This window comes from Haliotis rubra, unplaced genomic scaffold (genome assembly GCF_003918875.1).
Source record: "Haliotis rubra isolate DU_JTF1 unplaced genomic scaffold, ASM391887v1 Scf49, whole genome shotgun sequence".
Lineage (NCBI taxonomy): Eukaryota > Metazoa > Mollusca > Gastropoda > Lepetellida > Haliotidae > Haliotis > Haliotis rubra.
In genome coordinates this window covers 796,329-812,400 of record NW_025767179.1, presented here as the reverse complement: position 1 = coordinate 812,400, position 16,072 = coordinate 796,329, and the positions used below count along the sequence as shown (strand labels likewise).

Genomic DNA, 16,072 nt, shown 5'->3' with positions numbered 1-16,072 from the left:
TCCCACTCAGCCACCACAGCTTCCACAAATAAGGAATTCAGGCAACTGGTAGTCTAGGCCACAAACTTGGTGTACTTTGATAATTGTAAATTGGCACAGCTCCCATGCTGAAAGCTATGAATGCACAATGCCATGGTTTGGGTTCGAATCCTGGAAGGGACTCAACCCAACAAAAGTACTAGAATCTGTACTTTACTGAAAAGGTGTAATCCCCAATAGAACATGTTAAACTGAAAACACCATTACACTTCAGCCAATAATTATGTGGGTAATGGGCATCTGACAGTTACATGCAGTGCCAGAAAATCATGTCGTTTGTAGCACATAACTGTAAGGTTGCTGAGAGGACTCCAAGGACTACCTGTGGGACACTTATGTATTACCAGGGATCACAGGTGCATTTAGTCATGCCTAAAAATAGATTTGGAGCAATCATTTGTCCAACGAGTTGGTGTGATCGAATGACTTTATCTTGATAAGGTCCAGTGTGGTGGTTTGAGAACAAAAGGCTATCAACTGCTTGAACTATAATAAACATGAAACACGTGAATTTGGAAGGCTAAATAATCATTTTCTATTCAAGGTTATATACATTTGGATGTGGTAATTTGTAAAGAGAGAATAGACTTGCCATTTATCAAACTGTCAGCACTTACTGATAATGTTGTCAGATAACAGAGAGTATACTGCTTTGGAGGACACTATTCAATACCTGATAGACACATTATACGATAAGAAACAAATTAGAACATAAAATGAAGTTGTAGACATTGTTTTTTATTTGACTCAGTTTTCGTAATGAATGTGATTTTGAATAGGTTAGGAACTAAAGCACACAAATTGCAAGGTGAGTAACCAAATCACACTACACTGTTATAGATGTTCATTTTACTTTTGGTGTTACAAAATGATTTCATTCCTCAAATAAGATGAATAAGATGAAGCTGAAAAATGTTTAAGATGCTTTTTGTTGACTAATAACATTACATTTTGTTTAGTATGGATTTAATAACCCCTTTTGAGGATCATATGGATATGTTTGTAATAAATGGTAATTTGTGAATATATGCCAACATAGATGGAGGATAAAAATGTATCACCCCAACACAATAACAAGTGAACTTTTTAACAGGATTCAAAGCTGATTGAAGATAATAAACACCAGATAAGAAACAGTTCTGATTGTTGTATTTGAGATATGATCAATCCATACTCCTAGTGGTGCTAATCATCTGTTCCTGTGCTACAGTAACCTAATGCCTTGTAACACAACATGCTTGATTAAAAAAAATAGACTCCAAATCTTCTGCTCAGCCTTAGTGCAGCCAGCAGTACATATCTGTCAGTGATGTTTAGTTTTTAAGAATCATCCCTTGCAGCATTACCTGTATATACAGCACATGTGACATCTAAGTAAAATAATCTTCTTTTTCTTCTTCTTCCTCCTCATTATGTTCCATAGAAATGGTAGGCAGCATACACATACTGTTTACACAGTTAATAAAAACAACAAGAAACATGTCCATAACCATGAAAAAAAGCATGTTCCTTGGCAGATTCCTACTGCATCATGACCTTGTGTCACAATCACAAATACTGATGATGCCAACTGTCCACAAAGAGGTGACTGAACCCAAACTTTGTCACTAGTCACAAATGTATTCATAACTAATGGTGTTTTTGTTGTTAGAAGTATTGTGCTGGATGGTTCCTATACTGGTAGATTTGGCTTCTTTTTGGTTGTATTCCTGACAGTGTATCTTGTCCTGGCCAGCTGGTAATTATGGGTGGGTTTTGGTGTTGCCCTTCCAAACCTTTCACCCGTTGTCCTGAAGGTCGTCTTACTATACTGCTGCGAAGTCCATTTACCTCCCGTGATCGGACATTCACACTGTCCTCCATGTTACCACTGCTGCTGTTATTCTTGGATGCCTGTAGTTCTTTTACTACTGATTTGAGATTCTCAAGAGTCTTTTCCTTCTCAAGATGTTGTTGATGAATCTTTTCAAGTTGGGGCGTTCCTCTCATCCAACTTGAATTTGTCATGTCTGAGTTGAGACACTTCCTTGGCTAGAAGTTCTATCTTACTTCTAGAAGTAGTCCTTTCTGATTCTAGTTTGTGGATATGGATGGAGTATTCATTCAGTTCTCCTTGCAGTTCTGTCAGTCGTGTTTCCTGACTTTGAAGCTTCTCTTGCTGGTCCTCAACTTTTTCTATTAACTTCTCTACATGATGGCACAATGTAAAACTGTCATCCTCATCCTCATAAAGCCCTGGCAGCTTCAAACATTTAGTGAGCTCTTCCTCAGCTCTATTGAGATTTTCCAGAATTGATCTGATTTCTTTTTGGATGATTTCAAAGGTCATGTCTTCTGGAAGGAGGTTGCTGAAGTCTTTGCGTGCCTTGCTCTGGAGGTGTGGTTCCAGAATGACATGGATTTCAAATAGTTTTTGCTGAACATCGCTAACCTGAGATGCCACAGACTCGGTTTCAGTGTCTGCGGGAGATTCTGGTTTCTCAGCCAAAGACTGAAGGCGGATCCTTTCATCATGCAACTGTTCATTGAAAAATCTCTCTAATGCCTTTTTGTCATTTTGGGAGACTCTTTTACTCTGACCAAACTGCTTGTGGACAAAAGTCCCAACTCTTTTCCTAATATCACTGTCTGTTTTATCTGGATGTTGAGGAGTCTCTAAAAGCATAAAACATTTGTCATTTGAGTATCATCATTTTAAAGCTGCAAATAATTGACATACACTGGATGGTGATTTTTGCTAAAAATAATGTCACATATGTTATATTTGGGATTACACTTTTGGGATTAAAGTATAGAGTCTAGTACTTTTTTTGTTGTTTGTTGGGTTGAGTCCCATCCAGGATTCAAACCCACACCCTCAGAGTCAGGCACGTAATCGCCAGCACACAAAGTCACAGGTACTTCCAAATAATGTTCATAACACCCATGTTTAGTTAGTGTGCCTGAAGTACTTAGCTTGAGAGGCCAACATCAGACACAAGGACTGATAAAGTTTTTGTAAGGACTTTTCTTTATTCACTTATTCTTGAAATGTAGATCTGATTATATTTTGTTGATGGGGTGTTCTCAGTGTTTACAAACTGTTGCCTGTTATGCTGTAAGGAGTTGCCTCCCTTGTACCTTGACCTACCTGTGATAGAGAACAGTCTCTCCACCTTGCCATGCTGTCTACCTGAACTTGGCTGGTGTTTGCTCTTCTCAGCCAGGTAGCTGGACTCCAGCATGGCGGCAAGCCATGGGTAGCTGTCCTGGATGATGTTGATGAAAGTGTCAAAAGCTGACGGTCCACGTTTAGGAAGCATTTCCAGCATCTTGTACACTCTGTCACTATCTGTAGGTTGGCTCTGAGGAGAAACACATTACTTCAAATCTCATTATCATCAATTAGTTTATGACTGAAGATTGAATCAATGTTCATTCTTCAAGTTACTAATCAATCTGAAATGGAATTATTCCTTGAGACAACTTTGCTTGCTGCTTTATCGTTTGCTGAGAGATTGATATGTCATGAACATGGATAGTTTGTTCACTGTTAAGTCTTGCTACAGATTTGATTAATGTCCTCAATTTGTGATTAGGTGTATGAAATAACCATTCTCTTCCCACAGAGGTTACTTGTCATATCTTCCTACGAACCTCTGTTCTAATATGGCCATATTTCCCAATAATTGTAAAACCCCATAGTGTCAAAAAATCGCAACACGAATTATCTCCCTTCTGTCTATCCAATCAGAACACGTGTTACATCGACTTAGATCCAACTTGACTAATACAAGCAAATTTGTTGTCACAAATATCCCCCCTCTGCCAGGGACTTGTGTTGAAGTGACATACAAGACATTTAATGGCTAGCTTGTCCGTTGTCAACGAAGGCGATGGAGACACCATTGATCCGCCATTACATGGCTGAGTTCTGTCTAGAAGAAACGTTTGTGCATCACGCAGGGGAAGAGAATTTAGTTTTCCCGAAGCATACAGAAATTACCGAGGCCTTGTGAATGATCACTTTTGAAACGTTGCTGATTGCACTACTAAATCTGATTGCAACCAATCACGAATCCTGCACATTCGCACCATGAAAGGGCCGTATTAGAACAGAGGTTCCTAGGAAGATATGACAAGTAACCTCTGTGGGAAGAGAATGTGAAATAACATGATCTGGAAGCAAGTACCATACATGATATGGGGTTGGAATGGAGCATTAATTGTGTTGACCACATGTTTTTTCAGGGCCAGTGTGTACGACAACTGTGTGGAACAATGTTTAACTTTTACATTCATGAATACCCAGTGGCATGATATACATTCATGACAGACAACTTTGGTATGTTTGACTTGTATATACCACTGGTGCTATGATTTATATCTTAATAACTGTGATATCAGACACAGTATTCTCACCCTGATAATGTCGATCATGTTCCTGTCAAAGATGTGCTCCTGATACAAGTCCCCGAGCAGGTCCTCTGACAATATGAGGTCACTGGCCAGCTGCTTGAAGTGGCGCTGTAATACTGACCGCTGACACTCGTCCATTCTGCTGAGATCAAACAATAGCACGTAACAGAGTTTTGTGTTCCTGTTAATTGATTTTATTGATGATTGATTGGTTACAGTCCACAACCAAGGAATTGATCATCGAATCTGTCATGAATTATACATTAGTATGGATATATCATATCAGTTCATTTGAGTATATTTTGATTAAAAAAGATTGTTGCAGCTTTATGTCAGCTGATATGTTTAGACTAGAGTGCAGTTATAGTCATGAAGGAGTGTGATATTATATTTGAAGTCATTCAGGAAGACACAGAATCACTGTCCTCATTCATGACTGATGATTGATTGATCAATATCTTATTCAAAACAACAATTTCAATACATTATATATTATAATGTTGGTGTATTATAATAATGATGCCTTTTAGTGGTGGTCCGATTAATTGAAATAATCGAAGATTGGTCGTAGTGACTAAAACGACCAAGCAATCGATCATAATTTCTCATAATCGAACACAACCAGTTTTGGAACACTTGTTTTCATTAACAATATTTTTCACATGGTTGGATTTGTCTGTTACATTTTGTAAGCACTACAAGTTCTTTTAAAGTCATGATTGAATTTATCTTAAAGGCTCCAAGAAATTTATGTTCCTAACATACTAGTCATCCTTTAAAGATGTGAAATTTTGCCAAAAAGTCCCAAAAGAACTACATGTTTTTTTCCTTATTTTTATGTGCATTAACAAATTTCATAAATGACGCTAACCAATTATTTTCGATGATTGATCAGTTGTAATGAACCAATCATCAATTATGAGATTTTAACCAATTTCCAACACTAATGCCTTTATAAAACATTTGTTTTAAGTTCTAAATAGTAGAAATATCAATGGTACAATACAAGTTGTTGTCTGGCTACATTATTTATTTGATTCTAACAGAAATTCTTCTTGCGCAGAGCAGAAGTATGATAACAGATTCCAACTTGAACAGCAACATTACCTTGGTGTCTAGTTCACTTTATCCATCAGGATCCCTCAAGGTTAAGTATCCATTATTGATGTGTCCACTTTTCAAGGAAATATCACAGTTTGGGGTTTTGGTCATTTTCCATGCCCATGAAGAATTGTCCCTGTTGATATTGTCAGTGGTGTAATATCTGTATGGTATCTTCCCAGACTGTATACATCAGGTAATCTGATAGCTGACGAAATATACCAAGTAACACCATTGGTAACAACAGATTACCAATCATATGTTCGCAGCTTGCATGACCATATTGTCTGATCCAGAACGGGGACCTCATTCAATATCCAGCCTTGGACGTCAACATGAACCTAGTCAGACATTCATTACATTAGTTTTCCATGTACAAATACATTAAAGAAGGACTAGGAGAAATGAAGAAAGAATTGTATATATGCTACTTGAAAAATCAGCTTTGTCTTGTATCAGACAAGGGTCAAATAGGGCATATCAGCAGATGATCTACGTAAACATGTATGTAGTGTAGTGGTTTGAATGAGGCCATCTTATGCCTGGATAAGATTAAGTCATGTATGACAGATTTAGTACTGGCTAATTGAGTCATATACCTCCAGCAGATTATAGTCTGTACTTTGGTGTGAAGCCTGTATCAGAATGCTGATGAATAATAAGCAGGGTGTAAGAGAGGAAAATACAAACCTTAACTCAATATCTGTGAAAATGATAAGTATGACAGTAGTCCAGATCAAATCGCCATTGGGTATTCGGGGTAGATTATATCTCATGCATGTATGCTTGTTACAAAAGCTCCTACAGATGTGACTCTGTGATTGTGTTATATTATCTTCATTATGCTCTGTTTGTGGAACTGTTGCTCATGCTGTTGTGCTATCATCTACTTGTTACCTGTCTATGTTATAACTACGTAAGTGCACTATAATATATACACATTCTCATCCTCATGTAGTTTTTATGTCAAATAGATCACCATAACTTGGTAAAGGTTTAGAACTCCAAGGCGTATAACTCAAGAGGGTGAGATTCTATCTCCCCGGGGGCGGTGGGGTAGCCTTGTGGTAAAAGTGTCCACTTGTCATGCTGAAGACCCGGGTTTGATTCCCCACATGGGTACAATGTGTGAAGCCCATTTCTGGTGTCCCCCACTGTGATATTGCTGGAATAAAACCAAACTCGGCTCACTCACTCACTCACTCACTCACTCACTAACCAATTCAGGATTTAAACTTTTTCAGTTTGGAAACAGTGATAATCAGTATCTTGGGTAACATAACAAAGTATGGTATGGATTTACAACTTCTTTATTATCTATAACACTACATTGTGTTATAAATTGTCTTATCTTGTTGTAATGTTACCTTCCAACTTCTAAAAGCCCATCAAGCATCAGTATCTTGGGTGCAAAACATAATGCTCACCAGCTTCAGTGGCAGAGAAATTAGTGATGTCATTTGGTTGTGACATCCTAGTAACCAATGACATCACAATGGTTTACAAAGCAATGTGTTACTATTAGATTGTGATCTCATCTGATCCATATCCCATGTGTCAGCCAGTTTGGGATAAAGAATATTGCTTACTGATGCTTGAAGTCAACATTCACTCTGTCAGATCAGAGCTGGTCTGATACCAGTTAGATGACTTTAGCATTTAAGTTATAATATTCTTCACACACATCAGAAATTATTGTGTATAATTGTCTTATCTTTGATAATAATATCTTATTTTTAATGTTTTATCTCTTTGTCTCTTTATTGATTAATTTACTGTACTAATTTGCACATAAATTTGCACTGATGTTAAGATGAGTGATAACAAACCTTGCATGTTTGTTAATACCAGACATATTTAAAAACTATAACACATAGATTTGATAAGGTGTAATTACTAGTCCTGATATGAGAGCTGATGCTAAGTGCATTGTAACATAGTGTAATATTATTGTATAACAGAGTCTCTCCACCTGTGGTTTATAATACCCTATACTACCTTGTCACTGGTACTTGACTCTATGGTGTTGGGAACAGGCTTTGTGGTGATAGGATATATGAAGGATTATGTACAGGGGCCATACCAAGTTGACAACAGTGTTACGTGTTGCGTGAAATATTCTTTATGTTGGCCAAGGTAGGGTTTAGTTACATGAGACATACAAGCCCTTGAAGGTCTTTCAAACAATCTGCACAATTTGCTAACTTGAATATATAGGGAATCACACCCTAGTGTCTTTTGATATCAAATATATCACCACGCGTTGATAAAATTACAAATTGTTACTATTATCAACGAGTGTTCACATATTTGATATCAGAAGACACGAGAGTGAGATTCTATTTATCATAAAAAATCACTCTTCATTCGTTTTCAATGAAAAATGTACATCTCTGAACAGGGTACTGCCATTAGACTTGCAGCGTCATGCAGCGATGTCATAGCATTGTGACATCATCAAGTTAATGATTTCATAGTATTGTGAGTCATGTAATTGATGATGTCAGGGCATTGTACAAAATCTACTGTGAAAACGATATATCTCCTAGCTATGGGCAGTATCGTTTGATCTCACACAAGCAACATCTCCTGAGTTTTGGATGATAAATCTAGTATATTCCTTGAGTTGATTTTGTAAGACTTTTATGAATACAGATTTAGATATCATTGTTATTTTGCCTTGATTTATTATTTATTATTATTCATTGTTATGGTCGGATTATTGATATTCAAGTTTGGATCTTGTTGAACAACCATAAGCTGGAGTATCACTAGTGAACAATTAATTTTCGTCTATTCATTGAAATCAATGCATTGGCTAAACATGTCAATCTCTAGAGCATTCATTTCACACTGAAAGTAAAAACATAAGTCACACCAACTGAAACCAACTATTTCACCAAAATGGAATGTCAGGAATCGCCATGTAAAATGAGACATCACATGCTGCCTTTTCCTTTTTCCACATGAATGAAATATATGTTTTGTTGGAATAAATGCAAATCCTCAGATTGTGATCATGTGTGTGGGCTAACACCTCCATCCACTAATGCATGGCAGTTGCAAGTTCAAATCATTGTAAGCTGTAATCAGACATTTACATTGGTTGTATCCAATAGAAAGAAACTGTACCGGACAAAATGGGTGTGCAAGAGTAGATTGTTTGAAATAACTAATTTCCCCTAAATTCATTTTATTAAACTTCGACTTCTGATTGTGTACTTTGACAACACAAACAATGCAAGACAGATTTGTTGTAAAAATTGTGGTGTTAGTCAATGCTTAACCCACAATATGAAAAGAAAAATGTGATTTGTAAATGTAAATATGAATGTAAATATCCTTTTTGCGGACATTGGTTTGTGGACATTATTGTTTTCATTCTTATGATGTTGTTCTTGTATTATTATCATGTTATATTTTCATGACTTTGAATCAAATAAATATATTTAATCATAAAAGGAACATGGTTCTGGTGAACTTTATTTGCCATAAGATGATTTATTTGCTCAATTGGGCTGCTGCTGACCCATGAAGGTCCCGGGTTAGAATTGATCTTCAGTAACCCATGCTTATCGGAAGAGGCGACTAACGGGATCGGGTGGTCAGGCTCGCTGACTGGGTGGACACATGTCATCGTATCCCAATTGCGTGGATCGATGTTCATGCTGTTGATCGCTGGATTGGCTGGTCCAGACTCGATTATTCTACAGACCGCCACCATATAGCTGGAATATTACTGAGTGTGGCGTAAAACTAAACTCATTCACCCCCCATATGGGCTGCTATGAATTCACTATGCAGCAAATATGATACAGGTCAGCAGTTGGAGTATTATTCATCAAACACAGTGAAACAACAAATCAAATATATCTGTTTACATGTTTTGATCATGTTGACAGTGTTAATTTATTATGACAGTGACTCGTGACCACATTACTGTCAAATTACATATAATTAGTGTTGATTAGTATACTGTCTGGATTGCATATATTCCATTTTGCATATCTAGTTTTGAAAATAACACCCTAATAATAAAACATTCTTTTTAAAACATTTATGAATACTAAATTCTATCGATCATGAATAACAAATTTAATTCATGAAGGGATATGGATATTCACCAAATACATTAATGAATTGTGGCAGCCCTATAATTCTTGATGTTTACAACAATAGCTGAATTTAAAGGTGAGAATTTATGGATTCCAACTTCATTATTTTGAGTAACACAAACGTTTCAGAGTATGTTCTTACTCCTTCATTAGGTGATTCTAAATGCCGTTCAAAGACTCTGAATCTAGTTGCTTTGATAACTGGTGGGATTTCTGTGCCAAGGGAGGTAATCCTTGTAGCCCTATTGGTGGCATCCACAGATTACACTTGTGGGGGTGCTGATGTCACAGGAGCCATGTCACCAAACTTTGAGAAAATATTGGATCTGACAGTGACATGTTGCTCATACGACTTTGTCAAGTCACTGCCTTGCCTGTACCAGCAGATGTGTTGTCCCAGCTACTGGGATATGGATTAGGGTAACATGTCAGTGTCACTTACATGTTGATTGGGTGTAACAGGGTATTTGAGCTTTGATTCTTCAGTGAAACTAACTGTTCAGGTAGTTATTTCATGCACATTCAGAAACCTAGCAATATTGTCTAATTCCAATAACATGTGTCAGGTTGCCACAGAATATAAGCCTGTTTGGCCAATGCTAATAGAGAAAATGAACATGGCCCAAGAAAATTTAACCATAAGATTAAGACATACACTATAGCAAAGAAATTGTGACAAAAGTTTCATGAATTGATACATATCACGATATCTATTATCGTGGCATTATTGCGTAAATTTAGTTACATTTTGAACATTAATATTTCATATTTTATCATTGTCCATGAAAAGATCAACATTTTTGATTCTCAGAGATTAAAAAGTTCTAATTTCCTATCTTTGTGCATGAAAAATAATCATTTATAACTCTCATAACATCAAAAGACATGATACAATTGCAAAATGTTAACGATACATAAACATATTTAAACCGATACTTTCAAAACTAAATATCGATACAGTTTTGAATGTATCCATAATTGTATCGTCTTAGAAAAAGTACCGATGTATCGTGGCATCACAACTGTTTATGCTTAAAGAATTATTCTTTTTCTTCTATTCACTATAATATTTCAAGCTTATGGTTTGTATTAGGGTTATTTATCCATCACTCTGCATCCATGATTCATTCATTATTATGCCCCGCCATATATGGCTGGGGGCATATAGGGTTACCCTTGGTGTCCGTCCGTCTGTCTGTCCGTCCGTCCGTCCGTACGAAACAGGGAATGTATTCTATCCACTTCTCCACCATAACCGCTCTGTGGAATTCAATGAACTTATACATGGGCTTTCTTGGGACTCAAATGGTGTGCATCTCATATTTTGTTTTTTTATTTTATTGTTTTTTTTTGTAAGTTTAGAGACAATTGAACTGAGGTACATTTTGCTGAATTTCTCTATGATGATAGTGTAATAGGGGATGAAGTCTATCCACTTCTCCGCCAAAACTGCTAAGCAGAATTGAATGAACTTCTACATGTCTTTTGTAGGGACTCTAAAGGTGTGCATTTCCTAATTTTTATGCAATTTCTTAATTTTGTCACTTTTACAGATGTTTGAACTTTTTGTTGAATTTTGTTCTATTCAGCCAGTGTTTGTTCCATCCAACAGGAACGTGTATGTTATCCACTTCTCCTCAAAAACTACTTTATGGAATTCATTTAGATTACACATGTGCTTTATAGGGACTCTAAAGGCGTGCATCTCATATTTTGATTTTGCATTTTATTTATTTTTCCAATTTTAATGCCGTTTGAACTTAGATCAATTTTGTTGAATTTCTCTCTGAATATAGTGTTGTAGGGGGTGAAGTCTATCCACTTCTCCACAAAAGCTGCTCAACAGAATTGATTGAGCTTCTACGTGTGTTTCATTGGAACTCTAAAGGTGTTCATCTCATACCTTGTTCATCCAATTTCTTAATTTTGTCACTTCTACAGATGTTTGAACTTAGTTGAATTTGGTTCTATTCATCCTGTTCGTCCCATACAACAGGGGGTGTACTTTATCCACTTCTCCTCAAAAACCACTACACAAAACTCATTTAGCTTACATATGTCTTTAATAGAGACTCTAAAGGTGTGCATCTTATATTTTTGTTTTTGTATTTTATAGTTTTGTGTATGTTTAGAGTCATTTGAACTTAGATAAATTTTGTTGAATTTCTCTCTGATGATAGTGAAATAAGGGATTAAGTCTATCCACTTCTCATCAAAAACTGCTCAACAGAATTGATTAAGCTTATACATGTGTTTCATTGGGACTCGAAAGGTGTGCATCTCATAGTTGCATAGATGTTTATTGAACTTGTTGATGAATTTTGTTCAATTATTGATCTTTATATGTCTTATGAATGTCAGCGGGGGCATCCGTGTCCCTGGACACAATTTTTTCTTGTCTGAATCTGTGTTTCCAGGCTGGCTGTGGAGTACTTGACTCTGTTAGGATGACTTATTCCATATCTTCTGTTGACCACTGTTCTGCCTTTTACACCAATTGGGAACACGTTACTGTTAACCCTGACAATCAAGACTTGTTCTTCTCTGGTGTTTACATTTATACATACATATATACACTGCATAAGCATTACATGTTACATCAGTGTCTAGTAAATTGTTATGATGAAGCTTAGCATTAGGGAGACAACAGCTGTTTAGGGTAATTGTGCCTCGTGTTTCAGTGTTTCCTTCAACCGCTAAACTGTCATATGTTGACTTTTTGCCAAGCGTGTGAGTGCATGGAGCCGATTAAGGATGATGTATGCTGGTAAATAATATATAGATCTAGCTAATCAGGCAATTCCTGTCTAGGTCAAAGTGTTCCTCAAACAAGCACTGTTGAAGATCGGTAGCAAATTTGACAGAGTTAATCCTTGATTTATGTTCTCGATACGAATAAAAGATACTACTTTTCCTTGGTGTTTTTTTAAGCTCAAGAATTCTGAGAATTTAAACAGAAACATTATCGAAAGAATATTCTTATTTTTATGTGTATCATTTTATTAATATGTATTTTAGATATGTGGCTTGATCTCACACATGATTTCATTTCAAAGAAATTCCTGCTTGAATAATATTCAGTTTTATTTGGCAAGAACCATTTCCTTGACCTTAATCTTGGCCATTATTTGTCATAAACCCTGACTCAACCCAGGTGTTGCTGGTTTGTCCAGGCAGGGCTCACACCTAAAGCTTCCACAGTCAACTGGTTGATATGCATGAATTCCTTGATATACAAAGTGTTATGTGGTGTTAATCTGTTAATCTGATAATCTACCTGTCGGTGAGCTTATTGCTAAGTCAGTTCATTGAAATATATCCACTTATTAATATAACTACTGACTCACTGACAGTTGTTCACTCAGAAATATTGCATCTTAATGTCTGGGTTCACACAGTATATTCAGCAAATGTAACTGTTTCAGTGAATTGCACTCTAATTGTTGTATGGCGGAACTCGTCACTTTGAAGTCATACCCCTAAAAGAGTTATTTCCCTTGGGGAATTCTCCAATTCCCATTCTGCCTTCCCTTTCCTCAATACCTAAACAAATAAATGTGTGAGTTTCTTTATGTGATATTGCCATATTTACATGAGTGAGTGAGTTAAAATTCAGAGTCACATTGGCAATATTTCAGCCATATCGTGACTTTAAAAGTTATAAATTCATAATATACGCAATTAAATAATAAAAACCTGTCATCAAAGGATAGTAAAACCAACTAGAATATCAGTTTCATAAATTAAAACTAACATCTCTCTCTAAAATTGGATTTCAAATTAGAACAATACAGTATAAAAGTGGGCAATAGATCGCCAACAACTAAAGGTAGATCACCATACCAGGGACCATGGGCACTTACAGTACCTGGCTACCTGCATGGACCCAACCTGGATTTACACCATCCCTTCAGATGTAAGCGATTGTAGACAATTAAAGAATGTGGTGGATTTAAAATTACTTTGAACCTTTAGCAGTTTGTCTACACTGATGAAAATGGCATAGCCACACTGAAAATTCACTCAATCTCAGTACTCTTGACTGATTGTTGGATTGGTGTAAGTTAACTTGTACTGGTTTGATAAGACAATGTTTACAGAGGTTCAGTAGAGAAAAATGGTTGGCAATGATGGAAAGAACTAACTTTGGAGAAAGTACCTGTATTCATAGCAGAGACAACTACCTATACAGTTGGTGGTTGTACTGCAGATCACTGACCCTCCTGTATTCCTGATATGGAAGTATCAAAGTGCTGTTGAATTTGTTTAGCTCACCCTTGACTGAATGTCAGGTGAACTTATGTCTGGACTTCCTTGACTGACGTTTTGTGTGATCGTTGTCTGTAAACATATCATCAGTAATCACTAAGCCCATGAATCTGAACCTACTGATGCTTCATGTAACCATCGATGACACCTTATATTTTCAACCCAGTTTTTCATATTACAGCAGCCATAGTTCAAAAACTGTCTACATTGGTCATTTCTCAATGTTTATTTCAAAGGTAATAATATTTAGCATATGTGTAGTTAGTTGTAGGAAGTTTCAGCAACATTTAAAATTTTGAATTTGAAAGATTTCAGCTTCATATTTCAGTCCTGCTCACCTTGTCATCAAATTGTATTTTATTCAGTGTTATCACTTTCCCTTAACTTGAAATTAGCCTCTACCCTGCAAGCCTGTAAGTCCAGACTTAAAACCTTCTTATTTCTTTGCTATTAATTATCTCCTCTTCTCATTGTACAGTTGTATACAGTGGAAGTTGTCAAAACCGGCAGTTGTCCAATCCAGCAAGTTGTCAACACCGGCATAAAATCTCAGTCCTGTCCGTGGCTAGTGCAGTTATCATCATTTAAAAGCTCTGCAATCCGGATGCTGTCAATTCCGGATCTCAGCATGAAATGAGCCGCCCGAATATGGGTTTATACTGTAATCAGTGCTGTCTAATCCAGCGCGTGGCGAGGATTCGGCTGGATGTGTATTGTCACCAATTAATCCTGCGTTGAAACTACATGGTTGCCGACAAAGACAATATAATCTTAGTTCAGTATGGGTATACTTGTACATGTAACTGGTGAGTTGACATGTTTTATTGTGATACAACAGTGTATATGAGAGTGACAAAACTTGTTCACTTCTAGTCGGAAGTAGCCATGTCATCTGTATAATCCGGCACGCTGTCTAAACCGGATTATTTCTTTAGTCCCGACGGGTTTAGACACCTTCCACTGTATCTACTTCATATTTGTTTTTATTATGTTAGCGCTTTGAGCCTGCCCACCGTGGTGCGGAATTCAGCGCATTACAAGTGCCCTTTTTATTATTATTATCATCATCTACAAAGAGACAATGACAGCATTTACTTTGAAATACCTACTAAGGACCATTACTCATCTGTTTTAATATTTGAGTTACTACTGTTAATACTGGGATCAAATAGACATGTTTTGTTTTCCTGATATTTTAAAATTTGACTTTGATTTGATCTGTTGAGCTTTGATCCTGGTCATGGATTTTCTTAAAACATTTCTAAATATCTTGGCTTCTAAAACTGTCACACAGAAGGAGCTGAGGTGTTCCTCAAAATTGTTGCAACAGAATTTGCCCCAACTCAGATGACATAGTCATTTCTGTATTTATGTTGACATGCTATAACACAACAAAATAAACTAAAAATACTTTTAAAAATGTAAATGGTGAGAGTGATGTATTTTTATACATTTAGAAGAATTGGTGAAGCTTAATTAGTATTATTTAGTATCATTCAGAAAATCCTTTGCTATCAATACTGACAAGTTTTGCTGACATTTCATATTGTTGGCTACATATCCAGGTGAGATATGTTGCAATTGGTTCTACTGTCATACTTACACGGTAATCATCTTTGATAGTAGGAAAGAAACTGAACTGTATTTGATGTGCCAGTGAGGCATCATATCATTTTGAATTACCCACAAACAGAATTATCTTGTCCATGAAAAGCCTCTTGCAGAGCTTACCAACAATGACAATGAGAAAGTAGGAGAGCTAGAGACTGGCAAAGTAACCAGTTGTACTTCAATCTCTCCATGCAACCTGCTTTTATTGCCGTCCGCATATGTGAACAATGTAGGATTAATGCAAGTATTCAGTCAGGGTACTTTATGTGCAAGTGCAAATGAGATCAGTCCTTACATATATTGTGTTGAAAGGGTATCATGCTATGTGAATGTGTGTTAGTAGTTATGTGACGCAGTGTTAACTGTGACATGGTCCATCTAGCAGTTTGTCTGGTCTTGTTTACACAGATCTTCTACATACAGATTGTCTGGCAGTATTGCACTGACTAGAAGATAGCCCATGATTCACAAAGCATTGACTTTATCTTCAACACTCTGTCATACCACTAACCTGTGGTGTCTACTTGAGTAGGCCCATG

The 16,072-nt window shown here is 36.6% G+C and overlaps 2 protein-coding genes across 2 annotated transcripts in view; one reads left to right on the top strand and one right to left on the bottom strand.

Annotated features, from left to right (window-relative positions):
* The window catches only part of LOC124291333 (serine-rich adhesin for platelets-like), a 148,829-nt gene that overhangs the window by 90,371 nt on the left and 42,386 nt on the right, over positions 1 to 16,072 (top strand). The window lies entirely within an intron of this gene.
* On the bottom strand, positions 762 to 5,831 carry LOC124291337. The gene is given in 5 exon segments (XM_046728316.1): positions 762 to 2,019; positions 2,021 to 2,694; positions 3,170 to 3,383; positions 4,441 to 4,576; positions 5,545 to 5,831. Coding segments are annotated over 4 exon segments (1,356 nt in total). The 5' UTR covers position 4,576; positions 5,545 to 5,831; the 3' UTR covers positions 762 to 1,686.